The sequence below is a fragment of the Zosterops lateralis genome (assembly GCF_965231275.1).
Source record: "Zosterops lateralis genome assembly, chromosome: 6".
Taxonomy (NCBI): Eukaryota; Metazoa; Chordata; class Aves; order Passeriformes; family Zosteropidae; genus Zosterops; species Zosterops lateralis.
Window position 1 is genome coordinate 39,586,522 of NC_139761.1, and position 18,195 is coordinate 39,604,716.

General features: G+C 36.5%; 1 protein-coding gene across 1 annotated transcript in view; it reads right to left on the bottom strand.

Annotated features, from left to right (window-relative positions):
• Nucleotides 1-11,185: 11,185 nt before the first annotated feature.
• Nucleotides 11,186-18,195, bottom strand: part of MYBPC3 (myosin binding protein C3) — a gene marked incomplete at both ends in the record, with an annotated part of 57,461 nt that continues 50,451 nt past the window's right edge. The window contains 4 exons of the mRNA XM_083862616.1: nt 11,186-11,425; nt 14,227-14,363; nt 14,912-15,071; nt 15,848-15,987. Coding sequence (XP_083718742.1) covers nt 11,186-11,425; nt 14,227-14,363; nt 14,912-15,071; nt 15,848-15,987 — 677 coding nt within the window. The remainder of the gene's footprint in view (nt 11,426-14,226; nt 14,364-14,911; nt 15,072-15,847; nt 15,988-18,195) is intronic.

Here is an 18,195-nt window from a genome sequence, read left to right on the forward strand (position 1 = left end):
GAATCAAAAGTAAGTATATACAAAATACACCACACGCACTCATGAAATAGTAGAAAAGAGAAGACTCTGAATGGACAATCGAAATTTCTCTCTACATATGCAATTTTAAACAATCTATTTTCTTCTAATGCAACATCTGTGTCATTTGTCTTTAAAACGGAAGTGTTTGAAAAACATCAATAAGGAAAACAGACACATCTGAAATATGGAAATTTCTTTTGCATGTTTACAAGTAGAAGTGGTACATAAATGATCTTTCATTCTTCCGTAACATAAAAGAAAAACTGAAATTGGCAAATAATGAAATTAACCCAGTTTGAATTTATTTTCTTTGTTTTGTCTTCTGAGGCCATACATTTTCTTATAGCAATATCTGGATTTTTGGCATTTGTAGTTTTCTGCATACTACTGTACAATTATGACTACAAGCACTTTGGTCTACAGTAGAAGTTCCATTTGTGCGATGATGGGTCCCACTGAGGAAGACAATTTCAGTTTTTAGGTTGTAATTATGTTAGTAGGCCTAAGTTGATTAAGTTGATTAACATAATCAACTTAAAATTATGGGGAGAAGATTATTAGATGCACAACATCATTTGCTATATACAGCTCCTTTTTAAATTACATAAGCTGCTGTCTGCTTTAGGCTGATGAGAAATGTCAGTGCAGAATAAGACTTTTAAAGGATCTGATAATAAAAACGGTCCTCTGTCCCTTTTGACAGAATTTGTTTTGAAGAACAAGTGTGGCAAAATATAGTCCTTGCTGTTCTGTGGCTGGGATGAATCAGTAACAAGCTCAGCAACTGCACTGATGCTGGGCTCCTGCTCTTTAGGTGAGACTTGGCTTCAGAATTGAAGAGATTTTTGAAATATATAAAACCTTTCGCATACTTGATGTTAGGGGTGTAGCATCTTCATCTGAGCCAAAGATGTGCTGTGCAGATTTCCACCACTAAATGCCCAGTGCTGCTCTCTGGATACCAAATGCAAATGCAAGTTGGATTTTAAATTGGTACAAAAGCATAAATCTTTTGGAATACAGTCTTCCATCCTTTCCACTCCATCACTGCAAAGTACTGAGAGGTAGATAAACTTTATTTTGGAGGAAAAAAATAGTTATAGTGATTTGCAAGTGGTTTTAGATATGCCCCATTCATTTTGATATTTAGGTGACAATTCCTTGGTGATAAGTAAGAACTTAGAGGTCTCTAAACCTTCCAGAACAGAATGGAAGGCTAACAGACTAACTGGTAACTATAAATCATGCTAGAAATTTCCTAACACAAAATGAATAATTCCTACATTTTTACCACTAGGAGGAGCCTGTGTCTTAGTTTTTAAGAATTTCAGAGTTGCAGCCTTTTTATTTTAACACTTGTGTTATTTCCAAGGCACTTACGCAAATGTGACAAAGAGCATAAACTTGCCTTAAAACTTCATTATGGCTGAACAGGTTTTCTGCTACAATTTCTTGTTTGTGGAAGTTGGTTTTCAAAGTGACAGTTAAGTGTTCTCTGCAAACTCTGGAATTTGTGAGTAGCCTTCCCTGGTAGTTTTCAAAGTGGAACCTAAGCTACTAATTTGTCTGTACTCCCGTTATCAGATCTTCATTGAGATGTTCCAAAAATGCTCTTGTTTTATTTGTGAATGCAGTGTCCACTTCTAATACAAGTAGGTCCACATTTGAAAGGTTAAAATTTTAAGAATCAGTGAGTGTCATGACACTGGTACTTACTAAGTGATATTTGTTAAAGGTGTATCTGGAAAAAGCATTTTGAAGGTCTGTTGAAGGAAAGAGCTCATTACTTTAAGAAACCTGTTGTAAAAATTTCCTACATCCTGATTCCTAACTTTGGATAATCCCTACTATCCTACTTTAATACTTTCAAGATAGTGATACATCTGGGTGTTACAAAGCTAAATTGCTAGTGAAAGTAAGTTGTTAAGAATTGCAATTCCAACTAAAGTTCTAGCTTAGTAATCAAAGTGGATGGGAAAATTGGCTGTGATTATAAGCCTTAGGAACCTTTATGTTGAAAAAATATTGAAAATATTTCTAGAATGATTCTGCTTATGCCAGAAGAGGGCTTTTGGCTCACAGAATGTGTTTCTAATAAGGATGCAGTTGCCTGCAATGGTAACAAATGAGCTGCTTGCCCTAGTGTCAGGCATAGGCTCCTGTTATCGCTGAATTCAGAACTAGGCAGAAAATAGAAGCTAAGCTTCTCACAAAGGACAATATTTACATCCTCGTTCCCCTTGATTGCAAAAAGGATGAAAGTCAGATGATGTTGCCTCTGAGGCAGGATCTTCCTTCTGGGAAAAAAATGGTTTATGCTTAACTCTGACTCCAGTGGCATTTACAAACTCAAAGTCTCTGCTCTTAGACAAGCCAGGTGTTGAAACAAAACATCTCAGAGCTCCAGAAGAAGTGAGAATTGGGACCAAGAAGAAGCAGCTTTGTGCAAAGGACCTTGTCATACAAAAGGCAGTGCCAAAGAGCTTCTTGCTGTTCCAGAAGTCACAATTCAGCCAGAGGCATCTGCTTGACACAAGGGCAGGACATTCCCAGGCAGCTGAGTGGTGACTTTGCCTGTGCTGGTGGTAAAGGCTTCACACACAGCCCACCCCTGTGACACCTCTGGAAGGTGTTCATTGTGAACAACAGCTTGGAGATTCTACAGCAATGCCCAGTGTGGCTGTTTCACTAAAATAGTAGAAATGTGATGAAGCTTTAAATAATAGTAGGTATGTGACCCTTTTTTCCAGTGCTGTGTCTGAAGGTTTAAAAGCTTGAGGTTGATGACAAGGGACGTTTGAGTGCAGTTGAGTACATGACAGGCTTAGAGAGGGCCTCTTTGAGGCAGGTACTGTACTCAGATTTGATAAAAATTACCTCATTGTTTATACCAAGGTTAGTAGAATGGTAAGTTAACTTTCTGTTTACACGTGTGCAATGTTTTGAAACTTCTGCAGCATAATAGATTAGCACTGTTTGATTTTGTTTTAAAGCATCAGTCCAACAAAGAAGCATATATATGTCAGTCAAGGGCAAACAGTCCTGCTTCTATTTGCAACAGTTACTATAGTGATAAAGGTGGTTTAGGAACCTACATAGAAATAGAAATCCACATCTCCCAAAATAGCTCTATATAAGAAGGAACAAACAGTGTCAGGAAAGACACCGGTAAAACTCTAAATAGTTGCTTCCTTTAAGTATGAAAACTCTGGTTCTGTATTCTCATTCTCATTTTTGCCTTTTCAGTTTCTCATATTAACTTCAGTGAGTGCAAGTCTACACATTGTGTTCTGGATATCAAAGAACTCCTTCCTCTCTTTTTACACATTACCCTTCTTGGATTCCTTACTGTTTTCTCACAAATTCTTGGCCTGTACTCTCTTCAATTTTATATACCTCAATTTCCAATCAGATCATCTCCACCTGTTTCCCTTTGTAGCTATTTCATACATTCTTCTTGTCTCTGTGGCCATCATCTCCCAGCCTCTTTGCCCAGGCATTTCAGACTTACGCTCTTCCCAGTCACCTTCTCAACCAGTCCCTGCCCATTTCCAGCTTCCTGTCATAGTCTCTCATCCCTCTCTCCTGTTCTTACCAAGTGCTCTGTCATCTTTCATTCTCAGCCTTAGTCCATGCTTACTCCTCTTGCATTTAAATCAAGTTATTTTTGGAGGAGTGCTAAAGAGTGCTATAGAGGGAAGGGAAAAGGTTTCCAGTCTTAGTGCTGCTGTTCTGTGATAGCTCCTAGCAGCAGCTCTTCCCTACATTGCTTGTTAGAAATGGCTCAACCATTTAATTTGACACTAAAAATAAATAAATTTGTCTAAACCAGATTTGTAGCCTAAAATTTTTCATAAATTGTTAACATTTTTCAGTACTGTAGGAAACAAAAATAATAAAAGCAAACACTATGCTTTGTAAATACACAGTCCACTATCCCCCCTTATACCAGTGAGGAAGAACAAGTCCCATTTCAGGTAGAAAATTTTAAGTACTTTCCTGTGATCAAAATCTACTATACTTGGGGTTTTCTTTTCAGGCATCACATGCCATGAGCTAATCTACAAAGCAGAAGAGAAGCTTGGATTTTTTTGGCCTTTTTTTTCCTGGGTATATCAAAATAGTGAGTAAATAATGAAAGTGTATTTGAGAGTTATATTGATACTTAGTATTTTTATGTTCATAAGTTCCTGGAATATATCTGGATTTCTGGGGTAATTGTTAGCATTTGACAGATATCAAGGAAATGCAGCCTCATTGAAGGTTAAATTCTACTCATCCACAATTTGGGTTCATGTATTTGGGTCCCCCAATTTATACCTCCAAACAAAACAATGGAAACTATGTATGATATTGTTTATGTTTGCTAAATACATTGTATAGAACACAAAATGACGTTCAGACTATTATCCATGGTTAAGAAGAAAAAGGGAGCACACTTAATACTTATTTTTGTTTCACATTTGCACATCCACTGATGTTTTATATATTTTAGATTAGTCACTTTTTTAGATTATTTGTCTTTAGTACAGCTGTCTTAATACACAATTATTGACTGAAATGTGTTCATAACTATGACATTTATCTGTGCTGTCAGGGCTGGTTATTGTCAGTGTTTCTGTCTGGCACAGAAAGCAGATGGTTGACTGTTGTTTCCAAATCTGGACCTAATAAGTGAGGCTGTTCTTATCTTTCTTTTAAACTTTCACCACTTCATGCTGTTTATGTGTTGCTTATGCAGACTACTGTGGGGACCCTGCCCAATGACAAGTAAAGGATATCTCTGTGACAGCTTTTTTTTCCCTAAAATAGAGTTCTCTTCTTGGGAAGCACTTGAAAGGTATCAGTGGGGCTATTTTTAATCTCGGCAGACTGTTCTTATAAAATTCATTTGTAAGGAGACAGGAACAGCTTGTAGTTCTAAACCTTCTCTGAGATGACATGTTAGTGACAAATTTCTCTCCTAAATACATACAAGGATTTTGTTTCAAAGGAATTCTGTGATCAATGAAACAGAAATTATTTTTCTGACTTCCAAAAAAGTCTTTTCTCTTGCTACTGTGCTTTGAATGGCCATTGTATGATTCAATTAAGGAAAAAAGTTCTACCAAATAATATTTTCTTGTGTTTTGATTCATTCTACTCAACTGTAGCTCTCTCTTGAAATAGCTATAACAATAATCCTTTCTCGTAAGGAATGAAACTGCAGGTGAGATGTACTGAGGCTATCTTTAAATGTTTGGCATGTCCTGCCTTGAAAAATTTGTTAAAATAATATATAGGAACCTCTTGATCTCTCACGGTAATTTTCAACAAGAAGAACTGAATTTTTACATATAATTTGATATAGTAAGCCTAGAAAAATCTGAAAATTTGGTAAAGGTAACTGTTCCCTCTTACAAAGATGAAGAGGAAGATAATCTTAAGACAGGTGAGGCACTTTTCATAAACATTCTGTTGGGACAATTTCAACTCAATCAATTAAATTTGCATTTTACCACACTGTATCATGTAAGTATTGTAACTTAGGCAGCTTGACTACCTAAGGATAATAAAATAATAGAACAATTTGGGTTTAAAGGGACCTTTGATGGTCATCTAGATCACCTAACTCATCATCTGTGTCATCAGCTTGTGCTAAAATCAGGTCATGCACTGGCTGAAGTGGTCTAAACTGAAACAATCCATTAAAGACAAGGTCCAGAATTTAGAAGCTACTAAGGAAAGTGAAATTTTTCCAAACATGATACTGAATGCAAGTAGTTATCTCTATTTTACACTGATTTCTGCCTACCAGTAGAACGATCATCCAAACAATGGTGTATTAGCAAATACGTGGATGTGTGAAAATTTAGGATTCCTTCATTTTAGAATATTTCTGTCTGCATAGCTGCTACTGCACTGTCAGGTACAAGCACCGAGTGGTGTAATTAACCATAACCTGAATAGCTAAATAAAATGCATTAGTACCTAATTGGTGACAACATACATGGATGGAAACATAGCTTCTTATTACACAGGTTATCCTTCTTCGGACACACAGGTATTCATTCACCTGCATTGTGGGTGGTATAAAATTATATTAGGAGTTGGCACCCTTTCCGCAAGAGTAGCTTTAGTTCTACAGCATATACTTGAATTTACAGTGACATGGGAATGAAATACTCCTGACATTTTTATTTTTACCAGTCAGAAAACTAAGGCTCAGGAAAGAAACAACAGTCACTTTTATTCTGCAGCTGTTAGCACAGATAAGCCTGCTAGTTTTAAAGTAATAGTCACGGATCAATGATAGCAGAATACCGAATAGGCTGCAACCTGAGAAGCTTTGCCAAACAGTCACTGTCATGACTTCAGTGGACATGACTGTAATTTCCTTCTTTAGCTTCAACTGATCCACTTCTTATTTGTTAATAAGAAAAAAATAATTATCTCCTTGGGGGGCCATCTGTTAACTCCCACACAGCCTTTGACAGTTTCTGTACAAGCCCACTGAAGAGGAAAAGAAGGAAACCCAGCAGCTTTACCTTAATCCGCTATGCTCACACCACAGTCTGAAGAGATTTTCTTCAGCCCTTGCAGCCCTGAGCAATAATCTCTCAGAGCAAGAGCTCATGAGTGGATGGGGGAGCTCCTGGCACTGAAGGGGGGAGTTGATGCTGTAGAATGAGGGAGCTCTTTGCCCCTTTTCTTTGTTATTTTAAGAAGTAATGGTCAACCATTAATTCATTTTGCTATTATTATTTGCTTACAGAATCATGGTCAGGATTTGAAGACTAAGGCAATCTCAAGGAAACAAGGTGCTCAGATAATTTGTTTGCATTTGACAGTTTAATTCCAGCTGGTGGCTTTTATGAAGAGTATTACATGAAGCTTCCCATTGCCAGGAGTAAGTAAATATTGTTGGCTTATAGTATTTACACAACAGTGCTGAAAACACAAATGAAACAAAAGAATTGATGCTGTGGTGTAAAATGTGTGCTGTCCTAGGCTAAATGTTGTTTGGCAGGTTATGCCACCCTGAGGAATTGGGCTAGTAGGAGTACTGGAAGTACTTTTTCTTGTAATAATATTTTAAAATTGATGTTTTTTACCTGAAGTGAAGCACTGGGCTTTAGTAATGTTCTGCAACACCCCTGTGCTTCATATGAGCCTTATACATGTTAATTCAAAGCTTCCAGGTATCTCCATCAGGTATATAGTTTATAGTCTGAAGGAAAGGCCCATACGCTGAACAGGCAGCCAGCAGCCTGAATTGACAGGATTTAAATGGAAATTGTGGAAGCATCAAAACTTACAGTCACTTTCACATCCAACTGGATAGAAATTATCAGCCAGAAGAGGTTATGTTTGTCAAAGTTACACATACTTTTCACATGGAAAGGTCTTTTTACTAGAGCAATAACAGATTTTTTTGGCTTGGTGGGGATAACTATTGGAAAGACTTCAGTAGGACTGCTGTTTTTGAAAATAACTGCTGTTGGCTGTGAAAGGCACTTAATGTGCTAAAAGAGAATGCTGCTAGGTAGGAATTTTTAAACTTTATGGCCTATGTTAATTTTTTCTTTTATTATTGAACTTACCTTGCCCATTTCTAACAGTGCTAAACAACTACAAGATAAGAATATTTGCCATGACGTTTAGAGATAAGGCTATCTGGTTTTACATCCGAGGAGATCTCACCCAGGAAATGATAGTGTAAACTGTCTTTCATCAAGGAGCTTTCAGGTATGATGGGGGAAAAATTGGGAGATACTTGATCTTTCTTAACCAGGTAGGTTAGGGAGAAGCTTCTCAGTGTATATGGTTTTAATCAGATTGGGATGAAGGTTATTTACTTAATCACTTGTTTATTAACAGCATAGAATTAATGGGCAATTAGTGACTCTACTTTTAGGATCTGTGTCAGCCACTGATCAGGTAAATGAGAATAGCATGTGCTGGCAAAACATCAATAAACACCTTCCATTTTCGGAAGACCCTTCTAGAAATAATTACAGGAAAGTGAGACTTTGCAGGTGCATCTTCCCCCTTTTCCTCTTTTCAGGTGAGGAGTGGTTAGCATTTGGAACTCATAACTGTTATTTTATGAAGACTTTTCAGAAGCCTAACTAGAGTTAGTGCTTGTTTTTTGTAAATCTTTGGATTTGTATTTGAGTTGTTGTCATTTGAAGTTTTGGAAATGAAAACTAATTTGTGTTTTTCAAGTGCAGCATTCTTAGAAAGCCCTGTGGAATTAGGCTCCAACTCTTGCAATTTAGTCACTGCTTTGTAATATGCATTGTCCCACAGATGCTGGGATGGTCCTCTTGGTCCACTGCATTCTGGTCACTGGTTCTTTAGAATATGGTTCATCTAAGTCTTTTGAGGTATGTGCCTTATTTTTTAAATAATAGCATTGCTCAGAAAATGCAAGCACAAAATGATGTAAACTTGGCTGCATATTTTCCTTTTAAAATTTAATTTATTCATTGAATAACAACAATGTGCAACAGACAAGTGTTAACCTGGAAAAAGTTTGCTTTGGTTTTAGAGGGTATCCTTTTTTGTTCTGGTATCATAATGAAATAATTAAAATACACATCTCATGACCATCAGTGCTTTTATTATGAAGGTGCATTTGCCTGTTTAATACAATGAACACGCTGTGTCAGATGTGCTTTGCTATCCCAAGTGACATGTTGGAGGCAGGGGTGGAGTATTACTTCAGTTCCTTTGTATAGATTCTTCCAAAAGGCAATGCTGCCTGGGTTAATATCATCTTCCTGCTGTCTCCTGTACTGTGATCATTAAAAAGTACTTCCTAGCCAGAAACTATCAACTACTACAGATCTGGAAAAAACCTACCCCAAATACTCTCCAGACTTGTAGGTGAGAAGCTAGAAATGCTGTTGTGTCATTTGCTTAGACAAAATCATCTGCAAAAATGTTTACATATCATTCAAAACCTTTCAAAAACTTTCGGGAAGAGTTATAACAGTGAGTTTATTGCATTCATTCCAAGCTTCTGCTTAAAGTTTTTTATTTATGTGCAAATAGTCCTCCTTGCTAGAACTTTCACTTTTTCATCTGACGTGCAAAATTATACTTGTAGATTCATGTGATGTCTCTGATTGGTAGCAAAAACTACCTAATAACTGGAATTCTATGCTGGTGTCTTTTTAAAAGCTAGAAAACAAGTAGTGACTAATTATAAAAGATTTATTTTCTATAAAAAGCAGAACTGTAGCTATAGCCAGCGGTTCCCAAATGGTGTGTTTTGGACGCAGTTCTGCTCAAGAGCACAGCAGTGTATATTTCAAGCACTCCCTGACAGTAAAAACAGTAGGAATGCAAGTTGCATTCTGTTGTACAGAGATGAATATAATGATTATATACTATAAATAATATCTTACAGCTTCATTATTCTGAGCTAGTTTCTTATGAAGAATGTCAGAGTTCTGCAAAGAGAAAATGGAGTGAACTATAGAACTGGGGGATTTATGCTTGTTTGAGACACTAGGAAAGGACTAGGATTTTTTGCATTTTTACATAATTTTACTATTTTTTAATACATATTTTATGTATGTAATGGGGGAAAAGTTTTATCTTGATTTCTTTCAATTTTTTTTCATGTGGAGACAAGGGCAATCTAACTATGACAGATGTATGAAAAGAGGAACTGAATAAGCAGGATGTTACAAGACACTGCTGCCTCCTTGTACATGTGTATTAAGTGACTTCTAAGATGAGCAGGACTATAAATGAGCAGAAATTATTCTTCATTAATCTCTTCACTTTTCAAGTTTCATTCCAATGCTAAGACAGAGAATAGGGAGAAGGATTTATTGTTAAATACATTACCTGATTGCTATTATACTACTTCATTCTTTTAAAGTCTAAAATGTACATTACACTTCTAGATGCAATTAAATGTTAGCTATGCTTTCTTTGTTGAAGCAAGAGTATTTATGTTAGTTAGCCCTACTTTAATAAATAACAGCCTCTTAGAGAGAGTGCTTGTAGTAAATTAAAAAAAAATGACAACAAAGTATTCTATTATTCTTGCAGATTTTTACACTGGCATAGTATAGTAAAGGCAGAGACCCATGAAATACTGACTATTGAAAAAACAAACAAAATCAAAACAAACACACATACCCTCACCAACATTATAAACTTTCTAAAAAGTCTCTACTATGAATATCTAATGATGGTTTATTCATGTATCTGACCAAACAGCCATTGCTCCTTTATCCAGCTGAATTATTTTTGTTCTTACCTTGACTTGCAGATCAACTGAGATTCAGAGTTTTACTGAGGTGCTGGAGAATGAAAAAAAACTTAAGATATTATCAGAAATTAAAGAATGCTGATTTTAAACTGAGACTCAGTACTGAAGGTGAAATATGGACCCTCTCTAGTAGCTGCTTTTATCTGATGATTCTAAGAAGATTTAATGTTCCTAAAGCAAGCTTCAGATGATGATAAAATTAATCTTTGAGCCCTGAGGGTATTGGCATCCAGCACTGCAAGGTGTGCTGATGCACGTTCCTGATTTAGCACCGAGTCAAATATTCAACTCGGTGCTGTGTAGAAATACATTCAGGCTTGCTGTGCTGAAAATGGATTTCCATCAATTACTGTTATGTAGGTCGCTTTTGCTGAGTTTGAGCACTTGAAGTAATGCTACATACATTTTTGTATTGATAAATAGACACTTTACTGGCAGCTTTACAAAAAAAATTAATATTTGATATTTTTTATTGTGTTATAAATATGTGAATTTTGTTCCTGGTCCTTTTGACAAACAAAATAATTTTTTAGTGCTCCAAAAATGTTTGTGATGTAGCATTTTACATATATCTAATAGCCAATGACTTGACTTAGAACTTTCAGTTATGGAATAAGTACAAAGTCTTATGAAGTTATCCTCAATGCAGTGACTGTAGATAGACCTCCCTTCCACTGCTAAGTATCTGCTCTAGAAATAGAAAGTCAGAAGTGCAATAATTGTACACCAGCAGACCTGTATTACCTAGCAAGTAACCTAATTCTATCAGAATGCTTCAGAATGAAAAAACAGTCTTACTGGTGCATGTAATTGACAAACTTTTTACATACCACCCAAAAAGTCAGGGTTAGATAAAAGGGAACTATGATTTTATTTTCTTGTAACAACCCATTACTCTCCCTTCATTGCAGTGTTAGAGTTATCCATAGGATTCATCTGATTACCTCTGACATCCAGTCTGCACTCTATTTCAGCTTCACCACACTCATTCACAGCTTTACAGGTGTAAATGCCACCGTCAAAGGGAGTGGGTTTTCGGATCTCCAGGGTCAGCACCCCCTGCTTACTGAACATGCGGTACTTGGCATCCCCAGAGAGATCCATTTTGTTTTTGAACCAGAATATCTTTGGCTGAAGAACAAAAAAGAAGATTTTTTTAAAATCGAAGGTAGAGAATGGAAGATTTACACCTGATCTTGCAGCCTCAGTGTAGGCATCAAAGGCTAAATAGTATTATGAGGGCTATTTACAACGCCGTGTTAATAATTTTTCAAGGAACATCTCATTCAGTACAAATTCATGAAGCCAATAATTCAAAAGTTCAGTATTTCTGTTAACTCACAAAGAGCATATAGAAAATTTTATTACAATTAAAAAAAAAAAAAACCCAACCCCTATTAACTGTCTACAAATTCATTCATTTAGGCGTTATTTAGTTGTGCTTATCAAAATGTATCTGAATGCTACCAGTATCTTACAGAAGGAGAATTAAATGTCACAGATTATTAGAACAGAAGTGTCATAAAAGTCCACAGATGGTGGGTGGCCAAATTAGGATGCCAAGATTTGGTCCATGAAACGATTTTCCAAACCCTCTAGTGTATCTTTAGAAACTTCAGGAATTTAAAAATGAAGTTCCTGTTGGCTTCTGCTGTTGAATGAAGTGGTTGCTTCTATACTATTTCAAGCTTTTATATTTTTGTTTCCAGTACTGGAAAATGCGCCTTTAATTTTTATAAATGAAATTTTGAAAATGGAAAATCTGATATGAAACAAGCTACTTTTGTTTATTTCAAGTTCATTAGTAGATAATAGTGAAGAAACAGTCTTTAAAGAGTAGAAGACCAAGCTTCACATTTATTTTGTCTGGTTTTCTTTCAGAATTAATGTCTTTTGTTTCTTCACCCATAGCCCCCAAAACTACTGCACTGTTTTTACAGAGTGTATTCAAATCTACTGAATCACTTTTGTCTTTGACCTGTGGTATATCAATCCAGCAAATCCCACCTAACACTTGCCTGATTTTCTTAACAGATCTCTGTTGGAATTTTTCCTGCCTTAAAATTTTTTCCTTGTTTCTCTATACCCTCTTTATCTTCCTGGATGTACGTCTCTTATCATATTTCATTACTGGCAGGGCATGAATACTGTCTCTGCCTGCAGTGGTAACTTTTCCCTGCCATATGGATTATCCTGAGGTGGGCTTGAGAATCTACAGTTACTAAGAACTGGAAATTTTCATCCACATAAGGAAGGTAATGAGAGATTTTGTAGAGTACTGCTGCAGGTACTAAAACACTTTATCAAGGTTGATTTGGGCAATGGAAGTACAAAAACACATCTGGAAAAGCTGCTTTAAGAGTATTAGGTGTATTGAAGGCTGAGGACTACTTGGATCCTTCAGGCTAATGTGAAGGAAGAGCTAGCATGCCTGCATTCCAAAGCCTGCCATTACTGTACAATAACAGCTGTAAAATTGAGAAGGCTTCTTTAAGAATCTTCTTAAAACCATGGAAACAGAATGAAGTGGATGCAGATGCACAAAAATGTCAGTTAACCAAGAGGGAATATTGTCAATTACACTCTCATTTCTAAGCTGAAGCAGCTACTGGAAAATGGATTTTGCCTACAGTTGCTGGTGTTTATTATGTAATGTTCTTGTTTTTCTGAAGCTGTTTACATAGATATGCTTCCTTTTTACTTTTGAGTTTTGTCTGGAGCTCCTTCTTCATCCAATGAACTGCAATGGATGATTTTTTTAAAAAAATTGTACTCTGAGTGATTGTTACATGTTTTGCTCTGTAGCAAAACAGATCCAAAAATGCAGATCCTTGCACAGGTATGAAGTAGTGAAAGAAGCTGAAAATAAGCAGCCAGACATGAAGAGACTGTACTGTTACCCTAAGTTTTCTTGCCTTGTGAGTGTTTGCAATTTTTAAGTGGAGATTCTTACGCAGCTTCATGTAAACTATGTATGTGTATTTAGAATTATCTACTCTGTTTACCTATTTCTCCTCTGGGAGGAGAAATATGATTGATGGTGATGTTCACCTACAAGGTCAAAGAGGTAGAAACCTGTGTAGCCAATCTTTTGCCTTCTGTAAAAGTATATAAAAATAGAGTAAAAAATATTAAAATAGAACTTTCCTGCCTGACTTTCTGCTGTCTGCCTCGTCCTTTGTGTGTCCGATATTGCGACATTGTACTATGTTAAATTTATGACAAGATTATGTCGTAATATGGTAAATTCCTTCACTGCAGGCAAAAACCTTATTTCCCTTTTCTGAGAAGTCTAAGTTTAGCTCCTAGATGATTCAGTTTTTCCTGCTTGTTCCTGATTAACAAAATAGTATGTACTCTTTGATGGGACTTTAATAAATGTATTTAGAATGAGCAAATATTCCTGCAAGATTAAAAAAACAACCCTATAAAATCTCCACAAAAAACCACGAGACTAGGCCTTATACTAGTTAGTTTTGCAAAATAGCTCAGAATGTCAAAAACTTATGTGGATGCACTGGTGTAAGAGGAAAAACTGCTGTTCTTCTGTATCATTTGGTTAATGGAACAGTAGGTGACATTTAGCTGCTCTTTTCTTCAAAGTCTGAAGAGAGCAAAGTATGGATTGTGAGCAGATCATTTTGTTGTTGTTTACCTTCTCCAGGGAGTAGGTTTTGTGCATTTCCAGTGGTGTGGTGTCACCACAAGCAGTGAGTGTCCTTCCCTCTGTCTCCTTCACTGTGTTGCCCCCCTGGCACAGACCCAGCTGAACACTCACCCCCCTCTCTGCCTCAGCCCAGGTGTGAGTGAGGTGGGGCATGAGCAGGTGCCCTCTGCTTCTCCTATGGACAGCCACGCCACACTCAGCCACCTTGAACTGACAGGTATTCTTGTCTTGCTGCAACAATCTCAGTGAGAGTGGTGATGTGTACCTTGGGGATTCCCCTGACAGCACAGCTGAGCGTGGTGTTGTATCCTGCAATCACAGAGCGGTTCACCAAAGGGTGGGTGAATTTGGGAGCTTCCGAGAAGTCGTGCTCTTTGTAACAAGGGGGTTTGTAAACGGTGCCTGCAATTCAAAGAGACAAAATAGTAAGAACCGTGTTGTCAGTTCTGCTGACTTGGGTACAGTCTGTCTGTCATTTATTTTGTCTGCATGATTTTAAGAAGCTTCAAAGCTTTTGGCATTTGTGATATAAAAAGTTCTTTTAAGTACATTTCATTCTAAAATACATCTCATGTTTAATGTTTTAGTTAAGGTAAAAGTCCAGGCAATCATGGGTTTTCAGCTTCTGTTAAAAATATCATAGCCATATGTGTACAGGGAAAGTCTTCACCACAGACATCTTCAACTTTTAACCCCGAAGTATAAATATAATCTCCCAGTTGTATTATTTACTTAATATAGTTTAGGAAGATTGTGTGATTAAATGTTTTTTTAACTGATATTTGTATTAGTACAGGAGATCCGCCCAGATAAAATTCTTTATAAGTGCTAGTTACTAAATAATGAAAATATCTTTAGAGGTGCAGCTGATAAAACTGTGTTTTCCATTTGCCAGTGTATTACTTCTGGTACTTAGTGGCTTTTGCAATTTTTGTTTTGAAGAATATTACCTGTTTTTTGGATGTAGGCAGGATTTTTGGTGGTTGCAGCAGCTTCACTCAGTCCACACAAATTTTCACTGAAGACTCGGAAAAAGTACTCATTTCCCATAATCAGGTCGGACACGATACAGTTTGTGCGACGATAGTGATCAAAAACAGTGTACCATTCCTGTAACAAGACTGTACTGTTTAGGAAGATGTTATGAGAGGTGGTGCTACTTTTGGTATGGAGAGAATTTTTTTGCTCTGAAGAAAAGACAGGCAGACAGGTGTTTAACCTGTGAAATGAGTATTATGTTGCTCCTGTGAAGATCAGCTGATCTATTTTCTTACTTTTATATTCTGGCAGTGTGATAGACATATGAATGCTTCCATTTTGAGAAAAAAAAATCCTTCAACTCTCTACCATATTTTAACCATACTCATATCTGGGGAATCTGGTACAAGGTGTGTACTCAGAATGTGACTACTTAATGGGGTCCTCCATGAGAGAGATGATATTTTCCAATTTGACTGGCATACATACCTGTCCCAGTATATATACCCTGGTATGCCTAGCGTGTCACTTCAAGTCTAACTCTTCCTGCCTTTCCTTCAATTTTTTTCTGCATTTATAAAAATATATAATTCCTTATAAAAAATATAATTCCAAATAAAAAATATAATTCCACCTGCTAAGGGGGGCTGTCTAAGCAGTTGCCATCAGAGACTGCACAGGTTTGGTCTCTCTACTATTTTCTAATGAGCATTTAATTTAATCTTTCACCTTTTGGGATTTTTTGAGATTATATTTTTCAACACTTAATTGCCTCTGAGGTGCCATAGGACACCTGGGACACACAAATGAGTGTCATGAGTTCAGTCATTTCCGTCAAGTCTCTGTGTTCCCAGAGCAGGTGCTGGTTTAACTCCATACAAAGCCACAGACCCAGCACAAGTTCTTACCATTGTTTTTTTGTCAGCTTTCTGGACAGTATAGCCCAAGATCTGAGCATTGCCATCATCTAGGGGAGGTGTCCACTCCAGGGCTGCATTAAATCCCCAAACATCTACAAGCTTTATATTCTGAGGAGGACCAGGCTTGTCTGCAGAGGAGACATAAGAAAAACACCTTAGCTTTTAGTTCAAGGTCCAAGGGCTTTGTCATTTCCCCATACAGGGAAAAAAAAAATAGAACCTGACAGCAATTGATAACATTCCATAGCAACACACTTCATTTATGTGAAATTAAAACTGTAAACAAGAAAGTTGGGAAATACTCAAATACCCTCTTAATACTCTTTTGAGAGACCTGAATGCTACTGTGAAATAGACAACACACTAGAATTAGTAACATGGGAACCAGACAAACCCTTCTTTAAAATGTGATAAGAAGTTTGTGTTGTTTGAGTAGATGTAGTTAACTCTTTAACTGCAGTTTTATTACTTGCTTTGTTACCTCAGTGCAATTTCTTGGCCATTTATCTACATTGCTATAACAACCAGGGCAAGGGGGTATGTGCCTTCCAGCTGAGGAAGGCCAGTTATTTGGGAATACACCTTTTCCCTTTTGGCTCAGTGCTTGTTAGCTTGCCCACTGGGTGATTTCTCTGTAAGAACTGGAAAAAGAACAACCTCTTAAAGAGACAGAGAAATCTGTGTCCTTTTTAAGATACATGGAAACCTAGAGAGAAACAAGATTAGTATGAAATTATAATAACTTTCTTTTTGAGGATCATTCTTATTTATGCCATGTTGTTTAGTCAAACGCTCTAAGATTTAGATTAGATTTATTAAATAATATTTGTCTTTTTTAATTTGAGGACACCAGTTCACCTTTTTGGTGTTAGATTGTTGCACCCAGTTATGGGGCTTGCTGGGAACAGCTGGGTAGTTGATCTGTCTTGGTATTGAGTGAAAAATAGTCTAAGATCACCCTAGACAGCTGAAGGGAAACTTTCTCCCCATTTTGTAGCTAAGCTGGAAAAATTAAGAAAATTGTAAGAATCTGATAGATGTAGGTTTGAGATGAGCAAAACACAGAGGAATGTAATTATAGGTGGCTTGTAATTTAATTCCTTAAAGAAGGATATGCAAACCAGTAATAAATCAGCCTTTGTTATAAGGGGAACTGTGACTTCCTACATCAAAGCATAATATGCTAATTCTTTTTTCACTGACAAACTTTGGAATTGAAAACTGCTTTATAATTAGGTTTGACCCCTACTGTCCTCCTTCAAAGTAGTGCCAACTAGAACACCACATGATGTCTGATAAGGGATATGGAGTGCATGGCTCTCATTCCATTTATCATCCTCTTTCTGCTTATCTTACACTAACATTTCAGAGAAACACCTGCCATCTTCTGTGTTTCTCAACAGCCACCAACCAGGTAAAGTCTTCTTACATTTTCTACTCTGTTTCTGAAGTAGGGAATGGCAATATATTGCCAAATGAACAACGTTGCTTATGGGGATGTGGAAATGCATTTGTTGTTAACTTGAATCGCAACTTAAAAGAAAAAAAAAACTCGTTGTTTTGTTAGATGTGTATCTTCATTATACAGAAATCAACTAATCTATTCTGATTTAAGAGAAGAATTTTTCATACGACGTGGAGATATCTATGAAGAACAACCTTAAAAAAAGGCAGAGATGGAAAAATTTTCTGTGTGGGATTTTATATTCTTGATCTTTGTGGTTCAGTGGGATAATGCAATCTGCAAGAATATCTATTCAAAATTTCTTTGTAGAATGGTAGAATATTTACTTCTCACTAATAAGCAGTACATCTCTAGCTTGTGAATAGAGGATGGGAAAAGTTAGACGTAGTGATGCTTCTGACCCAAATTATTTTCCTCTAGGAAAATTTCCTCTCCTTCCTAGGAGAGCACTGTGTTAGTGGGGCATTTATATTCTGAGAAAGTATTCTGTGTTACCCTCAGCACAAGCTCAGATGAGGAGTTTTACAAACTAATGTAATTTATACAATGGGAGGAAGAGATGAAGTGTGAATTATCTTTCAAAGATAAATTATAATTTATACTTTCAAATAATACATAATAAGAAAAATAATTAATTCCAGTTAAAAAAATAAAGTATAGAACTGAGGTTTACTTCAGTCAATAGAAATCGAGATGAAAGACGTAATTTATTGATTCATGTAGAGGGTAAAAAAGTTGAAAAAACTGTATTCTCCAGAGACTGGAGATATTTTCATTATCCAAGAACTTTCTAAAATTGGAGTAGATGCCCTGATTGCAGAAGTATCTGGATATGTTACAAGCTCTTTTCTCTTCTTGGTCATGAATTAAA